Source organism: Pristiophorus japonicus, chromosome 9 (assembly GCF_044704955.1).
Source record: "Pristiophorus japonicus isolate sPriJap1 chromosome 9, sPriJap1.hap1, whole genome shotgun sequence".
NCBI lineage: Eukaryota > Metazoa > Chordata > Chondrichthyes > Pristiophoridae > Pristiophorus > Pristiophorus japonicus.
In genome coordinates this window covers 66,431,548-66,448,675 of record NC_091985.1, presented here as the reverse complement: position 1 = coordinate 66,448,675, position 17,128 = coordinate 66,431,548, and the positions used below count along the sequence as shown (strand labels likewise).

Sequence of the window (17,128 nt, the reverse complement as noted above, 5' to 3'; positions counted from 1 at the left end):
CTGCTTTTCTTTGGGTGTGGTTGCTGGTATCTCGCTTGGGCTGTCTGTTTCAATTGGTGTGATTGTTGTTGACTCGTCTGGGCTGTCTGTTGGGATTGCCCTTTCCTCAGGTTGTTCCCTCTGTCTGTTCACCAGGTGTGGTGCAAGTTCCACATTATAGTCTGCCTCTGGTTCCGCAGTGCTGTTGGTAAATCTGCTTTTGACTTGGTCTACATGCCTCCGGCAGGTTTTGCCATTGTCCATTTGGACTACCAGTAGCCTGTTTCCTTCCTTGCCCGTTACTGTCCCTGCAAGCCATTTGGGACCCCTGCCGTAGTTTAGTACAAACACTTTGTCCCCTATCTCATTCCATCTCCCCCTCGAATTTCTGTCATGGTACTCAGTCAGCTTACGGCGCTTTGCCTCAACGATTTCGTGCATATCTGGGAGGATTAATGAGAGCCTTGTTTTTAAAGTCCTTTTCATCAACAGTTGCGCGGGAGGATCCCAGTCAGTGAGTGCGGATGAGATCTGTATGCCAACAGCAGTTGCGACAGGCGAATACCTGCAGCGTGGGACCTTGGATTTTAAGCATGCCTTGTTTAATGATTTGCACTGCTCTCTCCGCCTGGCCGTTGGAGGCCGGCTTGAACGGTGCCGTCTTGACGTGATTTATGCCGTGGTCAGTTATAAAGTCTTGGAATTCTGCGCTGGTGAAGCACGGACCATTGTCACTGACTAATATGTCAGGGATTCCGTGCGTTGCAAACATGGTTGCGAGGCTCTCCACAGTGGTGGAGGTTGTGCTCGAATTTAAAATGGTGCATTCGATCCACTTTGAAAATGCATCTACAACTACGAGGAACATTTTGCCCATAAATGGGCCCACATAGTCTACGTGCAACCACGACCACGGTTTGGTAGGCCAGCGCCAGGGGCTCAGTGGAGCCTCCCTGGGGGCATTGCTGAGTTGGGCACAAATGATGCACCTTCGGACGCAGAGCTCCAAGTCCGCATCAATACCAGGCCACCAGACATGGGATCTGGCTATGGCCTTCATGAGAATGATCCCCGGGTGCTCGTGGTGGAGCTCCCAGACAAATGCCTCTCTGCCTCGCAGAGGCATGACTACTCGGCTGCCCCACATCAGGCAGTCTGCTTGTAGTGATAGCTCATGCATGCACCTGTGAAAGGGTTTTAATTCCTCGGGGCAGGCATCGCGAGCCTCTGCCCAGTCACCGGTTAGGACACATCTTTTTACTAAGGATAACGTGGGGTCGCTGGCCATCCAGGCTCTGATTTGGCAAGCCGTCATGGGCGAACCTGTGGACTCAAAGGCATTGATTGCTATGACTATCTCACAGTCCTGTTCGTCAGATCCTTCCATGGTCGCCAGGGGTAGCCTGCTGAGCGCGTCGGCACAGTTGTCTGTGCCTGGTCTGTGCCTTATGGTATAGTCGTAGGACGCCAGCATGAGTGCCCACCGTTGAATTCGCGCCGAGGCATTGGCGTTTATTGCCTTGCTCTCGGATACGAGGGACGTGAGGGGCTTGTGGTCGGTTTCTAATGCGAACTTGGCCCCGAAAAGGTATTGGTGCATCTTTTTGACACTGTACACGCATGCGAGCGCCTCCTTCTCTACCATTCCATACCCGCGCTCCGCCCGCGAAAGTGACCTGGAGGCATAAGCTATGGGTTGTAATTTGCCCGCACTATTGACATGTTGCAAAACGCACCCGACCCCATACGTTGACGCATCGCATGTGAGAACTAGCTTTTTACCTGGGTCAAAGAAAGTCAAAACACTGTTGGAACACAGAAGGTTGCGTGCCTTATTGAAGGCGCGTTCCTGGGCGTCCCCCCAAAACCAATCGCACCCCTTCCTGAGTAGCACGTGGAGAGGCTCCAGCAGCGTGCTTAAGTTCTGCATAAAGTTCCCAAAGTAATTGAGTAGCCCGAGAAACATTCCGGGGCCTGGGTGCCAGGCGAATTGCTTCTGTTTTGGACTCTGTTGGGCGGATTCCATCAGCGGCAATCTTTGCCCAAAAATTCAACCTCGGGTGCGAGAAACAGGCACTTGGATTTCTTGACTCGTACGCCTACCCGATCCAACTGCTTTAGTACTTCCTCCAAATTACGGAGATGGGAGTCGGTGTCAATGCCCGTGATAAGTATGTCGTCTTGAAATACAACCGTCCCCGGGATGGACTTGAGCAGACTCTCCATGTTGCGCTGGGATATGGCAGCTGCCGACCTGATGCCGAATAGGCATCGATTGTACATGAAAAGGTCTCAATGTGTGTTGATGGCGGTGAGTAGCTTGGATTCCTCGGTCAATTCTTGCGTCATATACGCAGATGTGAGGTCTAATTTTGAGAAAAGTTTACCTCCAGCCAATGTGGCAAATAAGTCCTCCGCTCTGGGCAGCGGGTACTGGTCCTGTAGGGAGACTCTGTTTATGGTAGATTTGTAGTCCCCACAGATTCATACAGATCCATCAGGCTTCATGACTGGGACGATGGGACTTGCCCAGTCGCTAAATTCCACATGTTATATAATGCCTTCCCGCAGAAGCCTGTCTAGTTCGTGTTCAATCTTTTCCATCATCACATAGGGTACAGCTCTGGCCTTGTGATGGACCGGTCTAGCATCCTGTGTGATGTAGATTTTGACTTTGGCCACTTTGAAAGTGCCCACACCTGGCTGAAAGAGATGTTCAAATCGCTTTATAACTGTTGAGCAGGAGGTCCGTTCCTCTAATGACATGGCTTGGACATCATCCCATTTCCAGTTTAGTTTTGCCAGCCAGCTTCTCCCCAGCAGTGCTGGGGGGTCTCCGGGAACAATCCACAGGGGAAGTCGGTTCACTGTCCCTTTGTGTGTGACAGAGAGCATGGCGCTGCCGAGGACTGGTACGATTTCTTTGGTATAGGTCCTTAGTTTGGTGTCGACCCTTGTGGGTTTTTGTCTGTCTCTTTTATGCGGCCACAGTTGTTCAAATTGTTGAGCGCCCATGAGAGATTGACTCGCTCCCGTATCCAGCTCCATGTTGACAGATATCCCGTTGAGTAGGACCCTCATCATTATAGTAGGCATCCTGTCGTAGGAGCAGCGGCCATTGATCGTGTTGACCCGCTGTACATCGGTGTCCCGGGTACTGTCCCCACCGACTTCTGGTCCGCTTTCCGACCCATCCGCTTCGTATACCAGCCGAGCTGCTGTTTTTTTGCACATGTGGGCCAAATGCCCTGCATATTCACAGTTCCTGCAAACAGCCTGCTGAAATCGACATTCCCTTGACGAGTGTCCACCCCCACACCTCCAGCACAGACTGCTTGCAAAGAATGAGCTGCGTCTGGCTGATCTCTCTTGAGCTTCTCTCAGTTTGTAGTTGATTGCTCGCATTGTGGGTTGATGAGGTGGGAACGGCCATTCCTGTGGCCCTTGATGGCTTCTGTTGCCACTGTCTGCTGTCGAAAGCCTGTTCTGCCGGTTTTGTCTGTGTGTGGGGGTAGCAGCTTTTCTAATGCTGTGAACTCCTTGGTCCATTATTTCATTAGTTGTCGTACCTGCATTGTAAATCAACCTCGTTTCTTCTTCCCCTGCCAAGAATGTCTGTGCAACCAGTGCTGCTGCCTCTAAGGTCAGGTTCTTGGTCTCTATGAGCTTTCGGAATATGCCTGCGTGGCCTATTCCTTCAATGAAAAAGTCTCTCAGCATTTCTCTCCTCAGTTCATCGGAGAACTCACATAAACTAGCCAACCTCCAAAGTTCCGCCACGAAATCGGGTATGCTCTGGCCCACACAGCGTCTGTAGTTGTAGAACATGTGTCTGGCCATGTGTAGGCTGCTCGCTGGCTTCAGGTTGTCTCTTACCAGTGTGCTCAATTCTTCAAACGACTTGCTTGCTGGTTTCTCAGGTGCCAACAGATCATTCATTAAAGCGTATGTTTTCGAGCCACAGCTGGTCAAGAGATGGGCTCTTCTCTTGTCTGCCGTATCGTCGCCTAACCAGTCTTTGGTTACAAAACTTTGCTGGAGCCTTTCTATAAAGTCCTCCCAATTGTCTCCCGCATTGTACTTTTCATCTGATCCGTTGTTCACCATTCTGTGGATTCTGTAATCCCGTAACCCGTCACCACTGTAAAGTCCTGTCCCCTCAGTACAGATTCACACGAGGCATGTAGTGAAGTCAAGGTCACTCTGGACCTGCACCTTTTATTTCACAGCTCTGGAATGCTGCACTTGCCTGAGACCTGTGCTTATATAGCTGTCTCTTGCAAGTGCACCCCCAGTGGTAAGGTATGCTGGTGTTTACAGGTCATATCTTATTATAGTCATGTATAGCATGTTGGGATACAGTTATATATAATAATGTAAGATACATGACATCACCCTCCCCCAAGGTCTTATTGTCTTTATAAGTTCAGTTTCTCAGGTGGTCTACGCTCTCGCGTGGAGCGTCTGAGTTGTGGTTCAGTTGTTTGCCTTGGTGTCTGCTTTTCTTTGGGTGTGGTTGCTGGTATCTCGCTTGGGCTGTCTGTTTCAATTGGTGTGATTGTTGTTGACTCGTCTGGGCTGTCTGTTGGGATTGCCCTTTCCTCAGGTTGTTCCCTCTGTCTGTTCACCAGGTGTGGTGCAAGTTCCACATTATAGTCTGCCTCTGGTTCCGCAGTGCTGTTGGTAAATCTGCTTTTGACTTGGTCTACATGCCTCCGGCAGGTTTTGCCATTGTCCATTTGGACTACCAGTAGCCTGTTTCCTTCCTTGCCCGTTACTGTCCCTGCAAGCCATTTGGGACCCCTGCCGTAGTTTAGTACAAACACTTTGTCCCCTATCTCATTCCATCTCCCCCTCGAATTTCTGTCATGGTACTCAGTCAGCTTACGGCGCTTTGCCTCAACGATTTCGTGCATATCTGGGAGGATTAATGAGAGCCTTGTTTTTAAAGTCCTTTTCATCAACAGTTGCGCGGGAGGATCCCAGTCAGTGAGTGCGGATGAGATCTGTATGCCAACAGCAGTTGCGACAGGCGACCCTGCAGTGTGGGACCTTGGATTTTAAGCATGCCTTGTTTAATGATTTGCACTGCTCTCTCCGCCTGGCCGTTGGAGGCCGCCTTGAACGGTGCCGTCTTGACGTGATTTATGCCGTGGTCAGTTATAAAGTCTTGAAATTCTGCGCTGGTGAAGCACGGACCATTGTCACTGACTAATATGTCAGGGATTCCGTGAGTTGCAAACATGGTTGCGAGGCTCTCCACAGTGGTGGAGGTTGTGCTCGAATTTAAAATGGTGCATTCGATCCACTTTGAAAATGCATCTACAACTACGAGGAACATTTTGCCCATAAATGGGCCCGCATAGTCTACGTGCAACCACGACCACGGTTTGGTAGGCCAGCGCCAGGGGCTCAGTGGAGCCTCCCTAGGGGCATTGCTGAGTTGGGCACAAATGATGCACCTTCGGACGCAGAGCTCCAAGTCCGCATCAATACCAGGCCACCAGACATGGGATCTGGCTATGGCCTTCATGAGAATGATCCCCGGGTGCTCGTGGTGGAGCTCCCAGACAAATGCCTCTCTGCCTCGCAGAGGCATGACTACTCGGCTGCCCCACATCAGGCAGTCTGCTTGTAGTGATAGCTCATGCATGCACCTGTGAAAGGGTTTTAATTCCTCGGGGCAGGCATCGCGAGCCTCTGCCCAGTCACCGGTTAGGACACATCTTTTTACTAAGGATAACGTGGGGTCGCTGGCCATCCAGGCTCTGATTTGGCAAGCCGTCATGGGCGAACCTGTGGACTCAAAGGCATTGATTGCTATGACTATCTCACAGTCCTGTTCGTCAGATCCTTCCATGGTCGCCAGGGGTAGCCTGCTGAGCGCGTCGGCACAGTTGTCTGTGCCTGGTCTGTGCCTTATGGTATAGTCGTAGGACGCCAGCATGAGTGCCCACCGTTGAATTCGCGCCGAGGCATTGGCGTTTATTGCCTTGCTCTCGGATACGAGGGACGTGAGGGGCTTGTGGTCGGTTTCTAATGCGAACTTGGCCCCGAAAAGGTATTGGTGCATCTTTTTGACACTGTACACGCATGCGAGCGCCTCCTTCTCTACCATTCCATACCCGCGCTCCGCCCGCGAAAGTGACCTGGAGGCATAAGCTATGGGTTGTAATTTGCCCGCACTATTGACATGTTGCAAAACGCACCCGACCCCATACGTTGACGCATCGCATGTGAGAACTAGCTTTTTACCTGGGTCAAAGAAAGTCAAAACACTGTTGGAACACAGAAGGTTGCGTGCCTTATTGAAGGCGCGTTCCTGGGCGTCCCCCCAAAACCAATCGCACCCCTTCCTGAGTAGCACGTGGAGAGGCTCCAGCAGCGTGCTTAAGTTCTGCATAAAGTTCCCAAAGTAATTGAGTAGCCCGAGAAACATTCCGGGGCCTGGGTGCCAGGCGAATTGCTTCTGTTTTGGACTCTGTTGGGCGGATTCCATCAGCGGCAATCTTTGCCCAAAAATTCAACCTCGGGTGCGAGAAACAGGCACTTGGATTTCTTGACTCGTACGCCTACCCGATCCAACTGCTTTAGTACTTCCTCCAAATTACGGAGATGGGAGTCGGTGTCAATGCCCGTGATAAGTATGTCGTCTTGAAATACAACCGTCCCCGGGATGGACTTGAGCAGACTCTCCATGTTGCGCTGGGATATGGCAGCTGCCGACCTGATGCCGAATAGGCATCGATTGTACATGAAAAGGTCTCAATGTGTGTTGATGGCGGTGAGTAGCTTGGATTCCTCGGTCAATTCTTGCGTCATATACGCAGATGTGAGGTCTAATTTTGAGAAAAGTTTACCTCCAGCCAATGTGGCAAATAAGTCCTCCGCTCTGGGCAGCGGGTACTGGTCCTGTAGGGAGACTCTGTTTATGGTAGATTTGTAGTCCCCACAGATTCATACAGATCCATCAGGCTTCATGACTGGGACGATGGGACTTGCCCAGTCGCTAAATTCCACATGTTATATAATGCCTTCCCGCAGAAGCCTGTCTAGTTCGTGTTCAATCTTTTCCATCATCACATAGGGTACAGCTCTGGCCTTGTGATGGACCGGTCTAGCATCCTGTGTGATGTAGATTTTGACTTTGGCCACTTTGAAAGTGCCCACACCTGGCTGAAAGAGATGTTCAAATCGCTTTATAACTGTTGAGCAGGAGGTCCGTTCCTCTAATGACATGGCTTGGACATCATCCCATTTCCAGTTTAGTTTTGCCAGCCAGCTTCTCCCCAGCAGTGCTGGGGGGTCTCCGGGAACAATCCACAGGGGAAGTCGGTTCACTGTCCCTTTGTGTGTGACAGAGAGCATGGCGCTGCCGAGGACTGGTACGATTTCTTTGGGAAAGGTCCTGAGTTTGGTGTCGACCCTTGTGGGTTTTGGTCTGTCTCTTTTATGCGGCCACAGTTGTTCAAATTGTTGAGCGCCCATGAGAGATTGACTCGCTCCCGTATCCAGCTCCATGTTGACAGATATCCCGTTGAGTAGGACCCTCATCATTATAGGAGGCATCCTGTCGTAGGAGCAGCGGCCATTGATCGTGTTGACCCGCTGTACATCGGTGTCCCGGGTACTGTCCCCACCGTCTTCTGGTCCGCTTTCCGACCCATCCGCTTCGTATACCAGCCGAGCTGCCGTTTTTTTGCACATGTGGGCCAAATGCCCTGCATATTCACAGTTCCTGCAAACAGCCTGCTGAAATCGACATTCCCTTGACGAGTGTCCACCCCCACACCTCCAGCACAGACTGCTTGCAAAGAATGAGCTGCGTCTGGCTGATCTCTCTTGAGCTTCTCTCAGTTTGTAGTTGATTGCTCGCATTGTGGGTTGATGAGGTGGGAACGGCCATTCCTGTGGCCCTTGATGGCTTCTGTTGCCACTGTCTGCTGTCGAAAGCCTGTTCTGCCGGTTTTGTCTGTGTGTGGGGGTAGCAGCTTTTCTAATGCTGTGAACTCCTTGGTCCATTATTTCATTAGTTGTCGTACCTGCATTGTAAATCAACCTCGTTTCTTCTTCCCCTGCCAAGAATGTCTGTGCAACCAGTGCTGCTGCCTCTAAGGTCAGGTTCTTGGTCTCTATGAGCTTTCGGAATATGCCTGCGTGGCCTATTCCTTCAATGAAAAAGTCTCTCAGCATTTCTCTCCTCAGTTCATCGGAGAACTCACATAAACTAGCCAACCTCCAAAGTTCCGCCACGAAATCGGGTATGCTCTGGCCCACACAGCGTCTGTAGTTGTAGAACATGTGTCTGGCCATGTGTAGGCTGCTCGCTGGCTTCAGGTTGTCTCTTACCAGTGTGCTCAATTCTTCAAACGACTTGCTTGCTGGTTTCTCAGGTGCCAACAGATCATTCATTAAAGCGTATGTTTTCGAGCCACAGCTGGTCAAGAGATGGGCTCTTCTCTTGTCTGCCTTATCGTCGCCTAACCAGTCTTTGGTTACAAAACTTTGCTGGAGCCTTTCTATAAAGTCCTCCCAATTGTCTCCCGCATTGTACTTTTCATCTGATCCGTTGTTCACCATTCTGTGGATTCTGTAATCCCGTAACCCGTCACCACTGTAAAGTCCTGTCCCCTCAGTACAGATTCATACGAAGCATGTAGTGAAGTCAAGGTCACTCTGGACTTGCACCTTTTATTTCACAGCTCTGGAATGCTGCACTTGCCTGAGACCTGTGCTTATATACCTGTCTCTTGCAAGTGCACCCCCGGTGGGAAGGTATGCTGGTGGTTACAGGTCATATCTTATTACAGTCATGTATAGCATGTTGGGATACAGTTATATATAATAATGTAAGATACATGACACTCAGGTCTCCCACCGCAGTACCCTCTGGTGGATAGCCTCTGCCACAGGGGCAGGAAACCCCGGTCTCCACCAGTTGCAGTCTCTAGTGGTGCCAGCATAGTATATACACAGTGTAAACCTTATTTATAGTACATCAGGTCAAGTCTCCATCTTATACATTGACTACACAGAGTCCATCTATAGTCTGCATATATAACAATATCTTTTATGCGAACAAAGATGAGGACTGATGTCTCCAACAATAACTCACATTTGCATTGCACATTTAAAGTAGCAGAATGTCAGCAAGACACAGTTGGGGGTCAGAAGTAGGAGGAGGAGTTAGGGTAGGTGACAGAGGCATTGGTAAAGAGGTACTTTTAAGGAGGGTTTTGAAGGTGAGGAGAGATGTAGCAGGATGAAGGGTTTAGGGAGGGAATTCTGGAGTGTGGGAGCAAAATGGCTGAAGGGATTGCCACCGATAGTGGAAGGGGGAAATGTGCAGTTGATCAGAGCTGGAAGAGCAGAAGATGAGGGCAGGGATGTGGAGCTGGAGGAGGGTTGCAAATGTATGGAGCGATTTGAAAATGAGAATTTTGAAATCGAAGTACTGAGGGGTGATGGCTCAGCTGGTCTTTTCCTGTCTTCTTTCATAATTTCGTAAGACTTGAGATTAGAAAAGTTTTTTCAACACAGAGTGTAAATGTATGGAGCAGAGTTCCAGCAAATGCAGTTAATACGGTGTTTATTAACTCCTCAACGACAGAGGTTGGGATGCTCTTGGACCTGGCCTGGAGACGACGAAGATTGAACAGGTTCCCTCTGGTTCTGTCATCGAGCTACAGTACGCGGACGATGCCTGCGTCTGCGCACATACAGAGGCTGAACTCCAAGTCATAGTCAACATATTTACTGAGGCGTACGAAAGCATAGGCCTTACGCTAAACATCCATAAGACAAAGGTCCTCCACCAGTCTGTCCACGTCATTCAGCACTACCCCCCAGTCATCAAGATCCGCAACGTGGCCCTGGCCAACGTGGACCATTTCCCATACCTCGGGAGTCTCTTATCAACAAAACCAGACATTGACGACGAGATTCAACACCGCCTCCAGTGCGCCAGTGCAGCCTTCGGTTGCCTGAGGAAAAGAGTGTTTGAAGACCAGGCCCTCAAATCTGCCACCAAGCTCATGGTCTACAGGGCTGTACTAATACCTGCCCTCCTGTATGGCTCAGAGATATGGACCATATACAGTAGACACCTCAAGTCGATGGAGAAATACCACCAATGATATCTCTGCAAGATCCTACAAATCCCCTGCGAGGACAGACACACCAACATTAGCGTCCTCGACCAGGCTAACATCCCCAGTATTGAAGCACTGACCACACTTGATCAGCTCCACTGAGCAGGCCACATTGTTCGCATGCCAGATACGAGACTCTCAAAGCAAGTGCTCTACTCGGAACTCCTTCACGGCAAACGAGCCAAAGCTGGACAGAGGAAACGTTACAAGGACGCCCTCAAAGCCTCCCTGATAAAGTGCAACATCCCCACTGACACCTGCGAGTCCCTGGCCAAAAATCACCCTAAGTGGAGGAAGTGCATCTGGGAGGGCGCTGAGCACCTCGAGTCTCATTGGCGAGAGCATGCAGAAATCAAGTGCAGGCAGCGGAAAGAGCGGGAAAACCAGACCCCTTCTCTCAACGACTATCTGTCCCACCTGTGACAGGGACTGTGGTTCTTGAATTGGACTGTTCAGCCATCTAAGGACTCATTTTTAGAATGGAAGCAAGTCTTCCTCGATTCCGAGAGACTGCCTATGATGATGATGATATTAACTCCTTCAAAAAATGTGATCACTAGCTGGTTGTGAATGGGATTAAAGGCTGTAAGGCATAGTATAGTCTAAGGCGATCGTGTGCACCATAGGATGATGGTCCCTGTGCCACTTGGGCTGGCAAGGGGGCAGGGGGGTGGGGTAGGGAGAGATGGGCAGAACATGGTCCGTGGACAGCATTTGGCTAAAGTTGAATCATGGAGATGTGAGTTGGATACATATTGTTGTGCTTTGCTTTACTACTTTTGAGATCCAAAGTACTTATGCATAACTGTCCCAGAGATTAAAAGGTGAGTTAGGGCATGATCTTAGAATAAGGGGCTGCCCATTTAAAACAAAGATGAGGAGAAATTTCTTCTGTCAGAGGTTTGTAAATCTGTGGAATTCGCTGCCTCGGAGAGGTGTGGAAGCTGGGACATTGAATAAATTTAAGACAGAAATAGACAGTTTCTTAAACGATAAGGGGATAAGGGGTTATGGGGAGCGGGCGGGGAAGTGAAGCTGAGTCCATGATCAGATCAGCCATGATCTTATTGAATGGCGGAGCATGCTCAAGGGACCGTATAGCCTACCCCTGCTCCTATTTCTTATGTTCTTATAAGGAAGATTGTGCACTGTCTGTGGAACAAGCCTGCTTGATGGGCGGTATGGCCTTTTCTTTTTCTATGTATAATTCTCTTCCAATGTAAGATCATATATGAATGTCAAAATGAATTTTGTTTTACCTTTAGGTTTTCCACATTCATGTCACTTTTGTGCATTTCACTTGGCTGGTAACCATGGTGACAAAGTTCAATAAGAGGATCAAAAAACTGCATGAAGACATTGTATGATTCTACATCTCCAGCTACACAACCCACAGTTCTGGTGCAAGAATTCTCTATAATGACAAGCAAACAAATAAAGTAATTAGTGTCAATTAAATCTTTAGTTTCGTAACAATGTTATAAATAAAGCTGCCGAGCCTACATTACAACAGGGACTACACTTCAAAATTACTCGATTGGCTGTAAAGCGCTTTGGGACATCTGGTGGTTGTGAAAGGTGCGATATAAATGCAAGTCTTTCTTTTCCTTATAAGTAACATTATTGTGATCTTTCTAAAATTAAGAGGTTGATGTTTCAATTGATTGAGGAAAACTGTCTGAAAGAAATTTCTATCAGTTTTCAGCTTTTCAGAAGGTGACATTCTGGCATAACTGATCTCAGAGGGTTAACAAATCTTACTCTTAAAGAGTCACTTATTCCACTTAATCCTACGAATCCCTTAGAGTAGGAGTGGTTAATTTGTAAAATCTTAAACAAGCCATGAGCACCCAGAAATCTATAACATTCAATGGAATCTGCTGAGTATTACAAACAGTTGAATACATGAGGAAATCATGTAACGTTCCCAACCTTCCCACTTTGGCCGGGTGTCTACCGGAATGGGCGATTGGTCTCCCGAGCACTGCTGTTGGAGACTCAGGAGAAAGGGTCTATGTATGCGCGGATCATGCATGCACAGCACCATAGCTGTCGTGGCTTGCAGCCAAATCCCATTGTCTGGATCCAGCTGGTCTCCTCGCTATTCGGAAAGTCTCATCCGAAAGACAGCACCTCCGACAGTGCAGCACTCTTTCAGCACTGCACTGGAGTGTCAGCCTAGATTTATGTGCTCAAGTTCCTGAAATGGAACTTGAATCCACAACCTTCTGACTCACAGGCGAGTGTGCTACCCACTGAGCCACAGCTGACATAGGGCTGTTCTTCGACCTCAATTCCATTTTCCTGCCCGATCTCCATATCCCTTGATTCCCCGAGAGTCCAAAAATCTATCTATAGTTTGTCTTGTTCTGAGAATCGTGCAGCTTTGATGCTGCTTCCTGAGGACTGAACCTCAACTCCCTGAAGCTGGGCTTCAGTGGTGGGGGGTGGATTCAGTGAATTCAATTAGGTTTGATTTTTATTCTATTTATTATTTTTTAACTTTCTGTGTATTGTAAAAAGTCATTAAATTGTACAAAAATTTTAGTTCAAAGTTAAATATCTCGACATTTTATAGATATGGCCCTTATGGCTAAGGGGATCAAGGGATATGGAGAGAAAGCAGGAAAGGGGTACTGAGGGAAGGATCAGCCATGATCTTATTGAATGGCGGTGCAGGCTCGAATGGCCTACTCCTGCACCTATTTTCTATGTTTCTATGTTTAATTGAATCAGTGGTATTTACTTGGTGTTTCTCATTGCAGTTGATACTGTAGAAATATCACAAGTAGTTTTTATTTTAAGATTACTAATCCTTAAATCTTTCTATTCTATTTGGGGTTTGGTGATAGTGAGACACTCAACTAAGGTAAATAAAATAACGTTTGCAAACAGTGGACAAATGTCACATGATCAAATGCCATGTGAACAAATGTCACATGATCAAATGCCACGAGATCAAATGTCACATGATCAAATGCCATGAGATCAAATGTCATATGATCAAATGCCACGAGATCAAATGTCACATGATCAAATGCCATGAGATCAAATGTCATATGATTAAATCACCAGGAATATGTCAAACCAGAGTTGGCAACCTTGAATATCAATGATTAATGAAGGGTGACTGACCCATATTTAATACTGTACTTTACTACAGTATTGTACAGATGAAAAATGTACAAATTATTAATTTTGATGCTGTAACATGTGACATTAGTTTTACTAACTGAAATCTAAAGTAACTTTTTATTAAAATGTCACTTACCAGAAATTTCTACACCAGGTTGAATGACATCATCCAGTGTGAAGCCACTTTGGGTTGCTCGGCCCCTCAGTCTCTTGTACATTTTAATTGTAAGTACATTTGCCATATAGGTCAGGTTATTGTCCAAGCATGGAAATTCTTCTTCGGCTGTCAATTTTTTAAGATTAATTAAAGTTCCAGGATCACGTGGAATTAATTGCTATAATTATAAACAACCATGTCAGTATCAATGCAATAGATTTAAATAACAATTCTTCTTAATATGGAAGGTGATGCTTTCAAACTCTGTTCCCTAGCCACTGACTCCATCCCTCTCCCTGGCAACTGTCGGAGGCTGAACCTTGGTGTTCTCAACCTTGGTGTTATAATTGATGAGCTTTCGACCACATATCCATGCCATCACTAAGACCGCCTATTTCCACCTCCATAACATCACCCGACTCCGGCCCTGCCTCAGCGCTTCTGCTGCTGAAACCCTCATCCATGCCTTTGTTACTTCTAGACTTGACTATTCCAATGCACTCCTGGCCATCCTCCCACAGTCTACCCTCCATAAACTTGAGGTCATCAAAATTGTGTCCTAACTCGCATCAAGTCCCACTCACCAATCACCCCTGTGCTTTCTGGCCTACATTGGCTTCTAGTTAAGCAATACCTCGATTTAAAAATTCTCATCCTTGTTTTCAAATCCCTCCATGGCCTCGCCCCTCCCCATCTCTGTAATCTCCTCCAGCCCCACAACCCTCTGAGATATCTGCTGGCCATGCCTTCAGCTGCTAAGGCCCTAAGCTTTGGAATTCCCTCCTAAACCTCTCTTTCCTCTTTTAAGATGCTCCTTAAAATCTACCTCTTTGACCAAGCTTTTGGTCATCTGTTTATCTCTTTATATGACCCGGTGTCAAATTTTGTTTTATTATGCTCCTGTGAAGTGCCTTGTGACGTTTATTATGTTAAAGGCACTATATAAATACAAGTTGTTGTTGAAGTAGGGAACATGAAAGTCTGAGCAATAATTTACAATACTGGACTGCTCATTTGAACATTATTCCTGTGTAAGCTATGATAAAATTCAATCTACTTAAATCATCATAAACTGCAGGATATCAATCAATCATAAGTAGGTGAGAAATGCAATATGATACAGACTGAATGTTATACAGCTCATATTTAATGGCATATGGTTAACACAAAAATATTGTAATTAATATTATCTTTTAGATTTCTATTTTGTTTTGAAGTTACTTTAATTTAAACAGTGAGTCTTGATGGCATCAGGAAACTGCTGGGAGAAATTACTGATCGACAGTATGAGGTATCCACATCCACACTAATTATCCTATCCTCGGCTCAGTATGGGACCCTCCTGTACTGCAGGCAGCATACCTACTGTGCTCAAATTGTAAAGATTCAAAACACATGGTGAACTATTTAAAATTAGATCAACTAATCATGCAATTCTTGGCAATGACAAAAGAAAATATGTTTCTTGTCAGCTGTGGCTCAATGGGTAGCACTCTCGCTCTGAGTCAGAAGGTTGTGGGCTCAAGTCCCATTCCAGGAACTTGATCACATAAATCTAGGCTGATACTCCAATGCAGTGCTGAGGGAGTGCTGCACTGTCGAGGCTGCTGTTTTTTGGATGAGGCATTAAACTGAGATCTGCCCTCTCAGGTGGGCGTAAAAGATCCCATGGCACTATTTCGAAGAAGAGCAAAGGAGTTATCCCCGGTGTCCTAGCCAATATTTATCCCTCAATCAACATAACAAAAACAGATTATCTCGTCATTATCACATTGCTGTTTGTGGGAGTTTGTTGTGCACAAATTCGTTGCCTCGTTTCCCACATTACAACAGTGACTACACTCCAAAAGTACTTCATTGGCTGTAAAGCGCTTTGCGACATCTGATGGACATGATAGGCGCTATATAAATGTAAGTATTTCTCTTTTCTTATGCAAATTTGTAGAACACTCCTTCCTTGTTCTCTCTTGCATAAAATATTAGTGAAGAGTGTTGATTTTGTAGATTCTGCTTCTAGAATACAAACCTCCAAAGTGTGCTTGTATTTGAGACTGAGGGGCATTTCCAGCGGCGCTGTAAGAAACAACAAATAAACGGCAAATAACTTGTGCAGAAATATCCATAAATACAAAAATCAATAAAACAATCAGCGCTTTAACAACGCAAAAACATACAAATTCGTCAATAGCAACAAGGATTATAACACTTGGAATTACCTGGGTTTGTTGTAGACTAATTAATAGATTGATGGTCATAATTAGCCAAGTCCATTATCATGGTATGATTAATAGGACAGAAGGCGAACTAGAGGGACCTTGGTCCTTCCTCCAGTGTCCAGTCAATTATACCATCAAACTCTTTTTGACTGGTTTCTTTTCCAGGAGTTTGCAAATGTTGACTTGATCTCACATTCCAACAATTTGTTTTCGTAACGGTCGCAGTGAAATAAAGTATTACTTACGTTTTAGTTTCCACATGGCTGCAGCGATTGTCGGCACGGAGGGGCTGTGTAACCACTTGCGAAGCTACTTCAACTGGTTCAAGTGGCCGGTCACTCGCTATATTTACATGTTCAGTTGTGGGAGTCAGATCGCATTCGTTTAACTTCAAATGTCACCTTGATGGTTCAGACCGTGGCTGTGCTTGTTTCTGACTGCGGCTCCCAGCGGGGAAAACAAGGTCCCTTCCTGCAGGAAACGTCCCAAACTGGAAATCCAGCAACAGCGAATGTCATTTCAGTTCATGTGTCGTTTTCAGGCGGGGGACCGGAGGAGGGGGCGAGAGAGGAGGGACTAAGGGGAGACTAGAGGGGAGGGATTGGGGGGACTAGAGGAGAGATTGGGGGGAATAGGGGAGGGATTAGGAGACTACGGGAGTGACTGGAGGGACAGAGGGATTAGGGGACTTGGGGATGGGGAGGGGAGCTGGGGGAGGGGGAACTGGAGGGGGAGGGGAAGGATTGGAGGACTGGGGGAGGAGAGGGGAGGAATTAGGGGACTAGAGGAAGGGGAGGGGGGTTGTGGAGACTAGGGCGAGGGGGGACTGGAGGGCAGGGGAGGGATTGGGGGGGACTGGGGGGAGGGGAGCGCTGGAGGGGAGGGATTGGAGGACTAGGGGAGAGGGGGGAGACTGGAGGGGAAGGATTAGGGGGACTAGGGGGAGGGGAGGGGAGGGATTGGGGGGACTAGGGGGAAGGGGAGGGATTGGGGGGGACTGGGGGGGAGGGGAGGGGAGAGATTGGTGGGACTAGGGGGGAGGGGAGGGGAAGGATTGGTGGGTCTAGGGGGAGGGGGAAACTGGAGGGGAGGGACTGGAGGAAAGGAGGGGACTGGAGGGGAAGGATTGGGGGGACTGGAGGGGGCGAACTAGGAGGAGACTGGGAGAATGTGCTTCGCGTTAGGAGGAAGGAAGACAAATGTTTCCGAATGACCCCTCGGTCCATTCGGGAATTGCAGGAATTGCTGTTCGACAAGCCTCGAAACCAGAGTGGAATTCACAGAAGGTCCCCCGTGAAGCATAAAAGTATGATGCCCCAAGCATCTTAAGAGCTCAGAATATTCTACAGCTGCTACAAACCCTTTGAAATCGTATAAGTAGCAAAGAGAAAAAACTTATCTAATGCAAGTAAAATATCTCCCAAAACCTTCTACAGTTTTGCCCGAGTGCAGCTGAGGATCCCTTTCTATATCGCCTGGACTGGCTATAC

General features: G+C 47.6%; 1 protein-coding gene across 2 annotated transcripts in view; it reads right to left on the bottom strand.

Annotated features, from left to right (window-relative positions):
- The window catches only part of LOC139273082 (creatine kinase M-type-like), a 48,337-nt gene extending 32,004 nt beyond the window's left edge, over positions 1 to 16,333 (bottom strand). Inside the window, exons 1-4 of one of the 2 annotated variants that reach the window (XM_070889417.1) lie at positions 15,884 to 16,333; positions 15,449 to 15,495; positions 13,402 to 13,600; positions 11,390 to 11,544 (exon numbers count right to left, since the gene is read on the bottom strand). In XM_070889417.1, coding sequence (XP_070745518.1) covers positions 11,390 to 11,544; positions 13,402 to 13,600; positions 15,449 to 15,495; positions 15,884 to 15,899 — 417 coding nt within the window. In that variant the 5' untranslated portion in view covers positions 15,900 to 16,333. Of the gene's footprint in view, positions 1 to 11,389; positions 11,545 to 13,401; positions 13,601 to 15,448; positions 15,496 to 15,638; positions 15,687 to 15,883 lie in introns of those variants that run through there. The other variant, XM_070889418.1, reaches the window with a different exon arrangement.
- Positions 16,334 to 17,128: the final 795 nt, after the last annotated feature.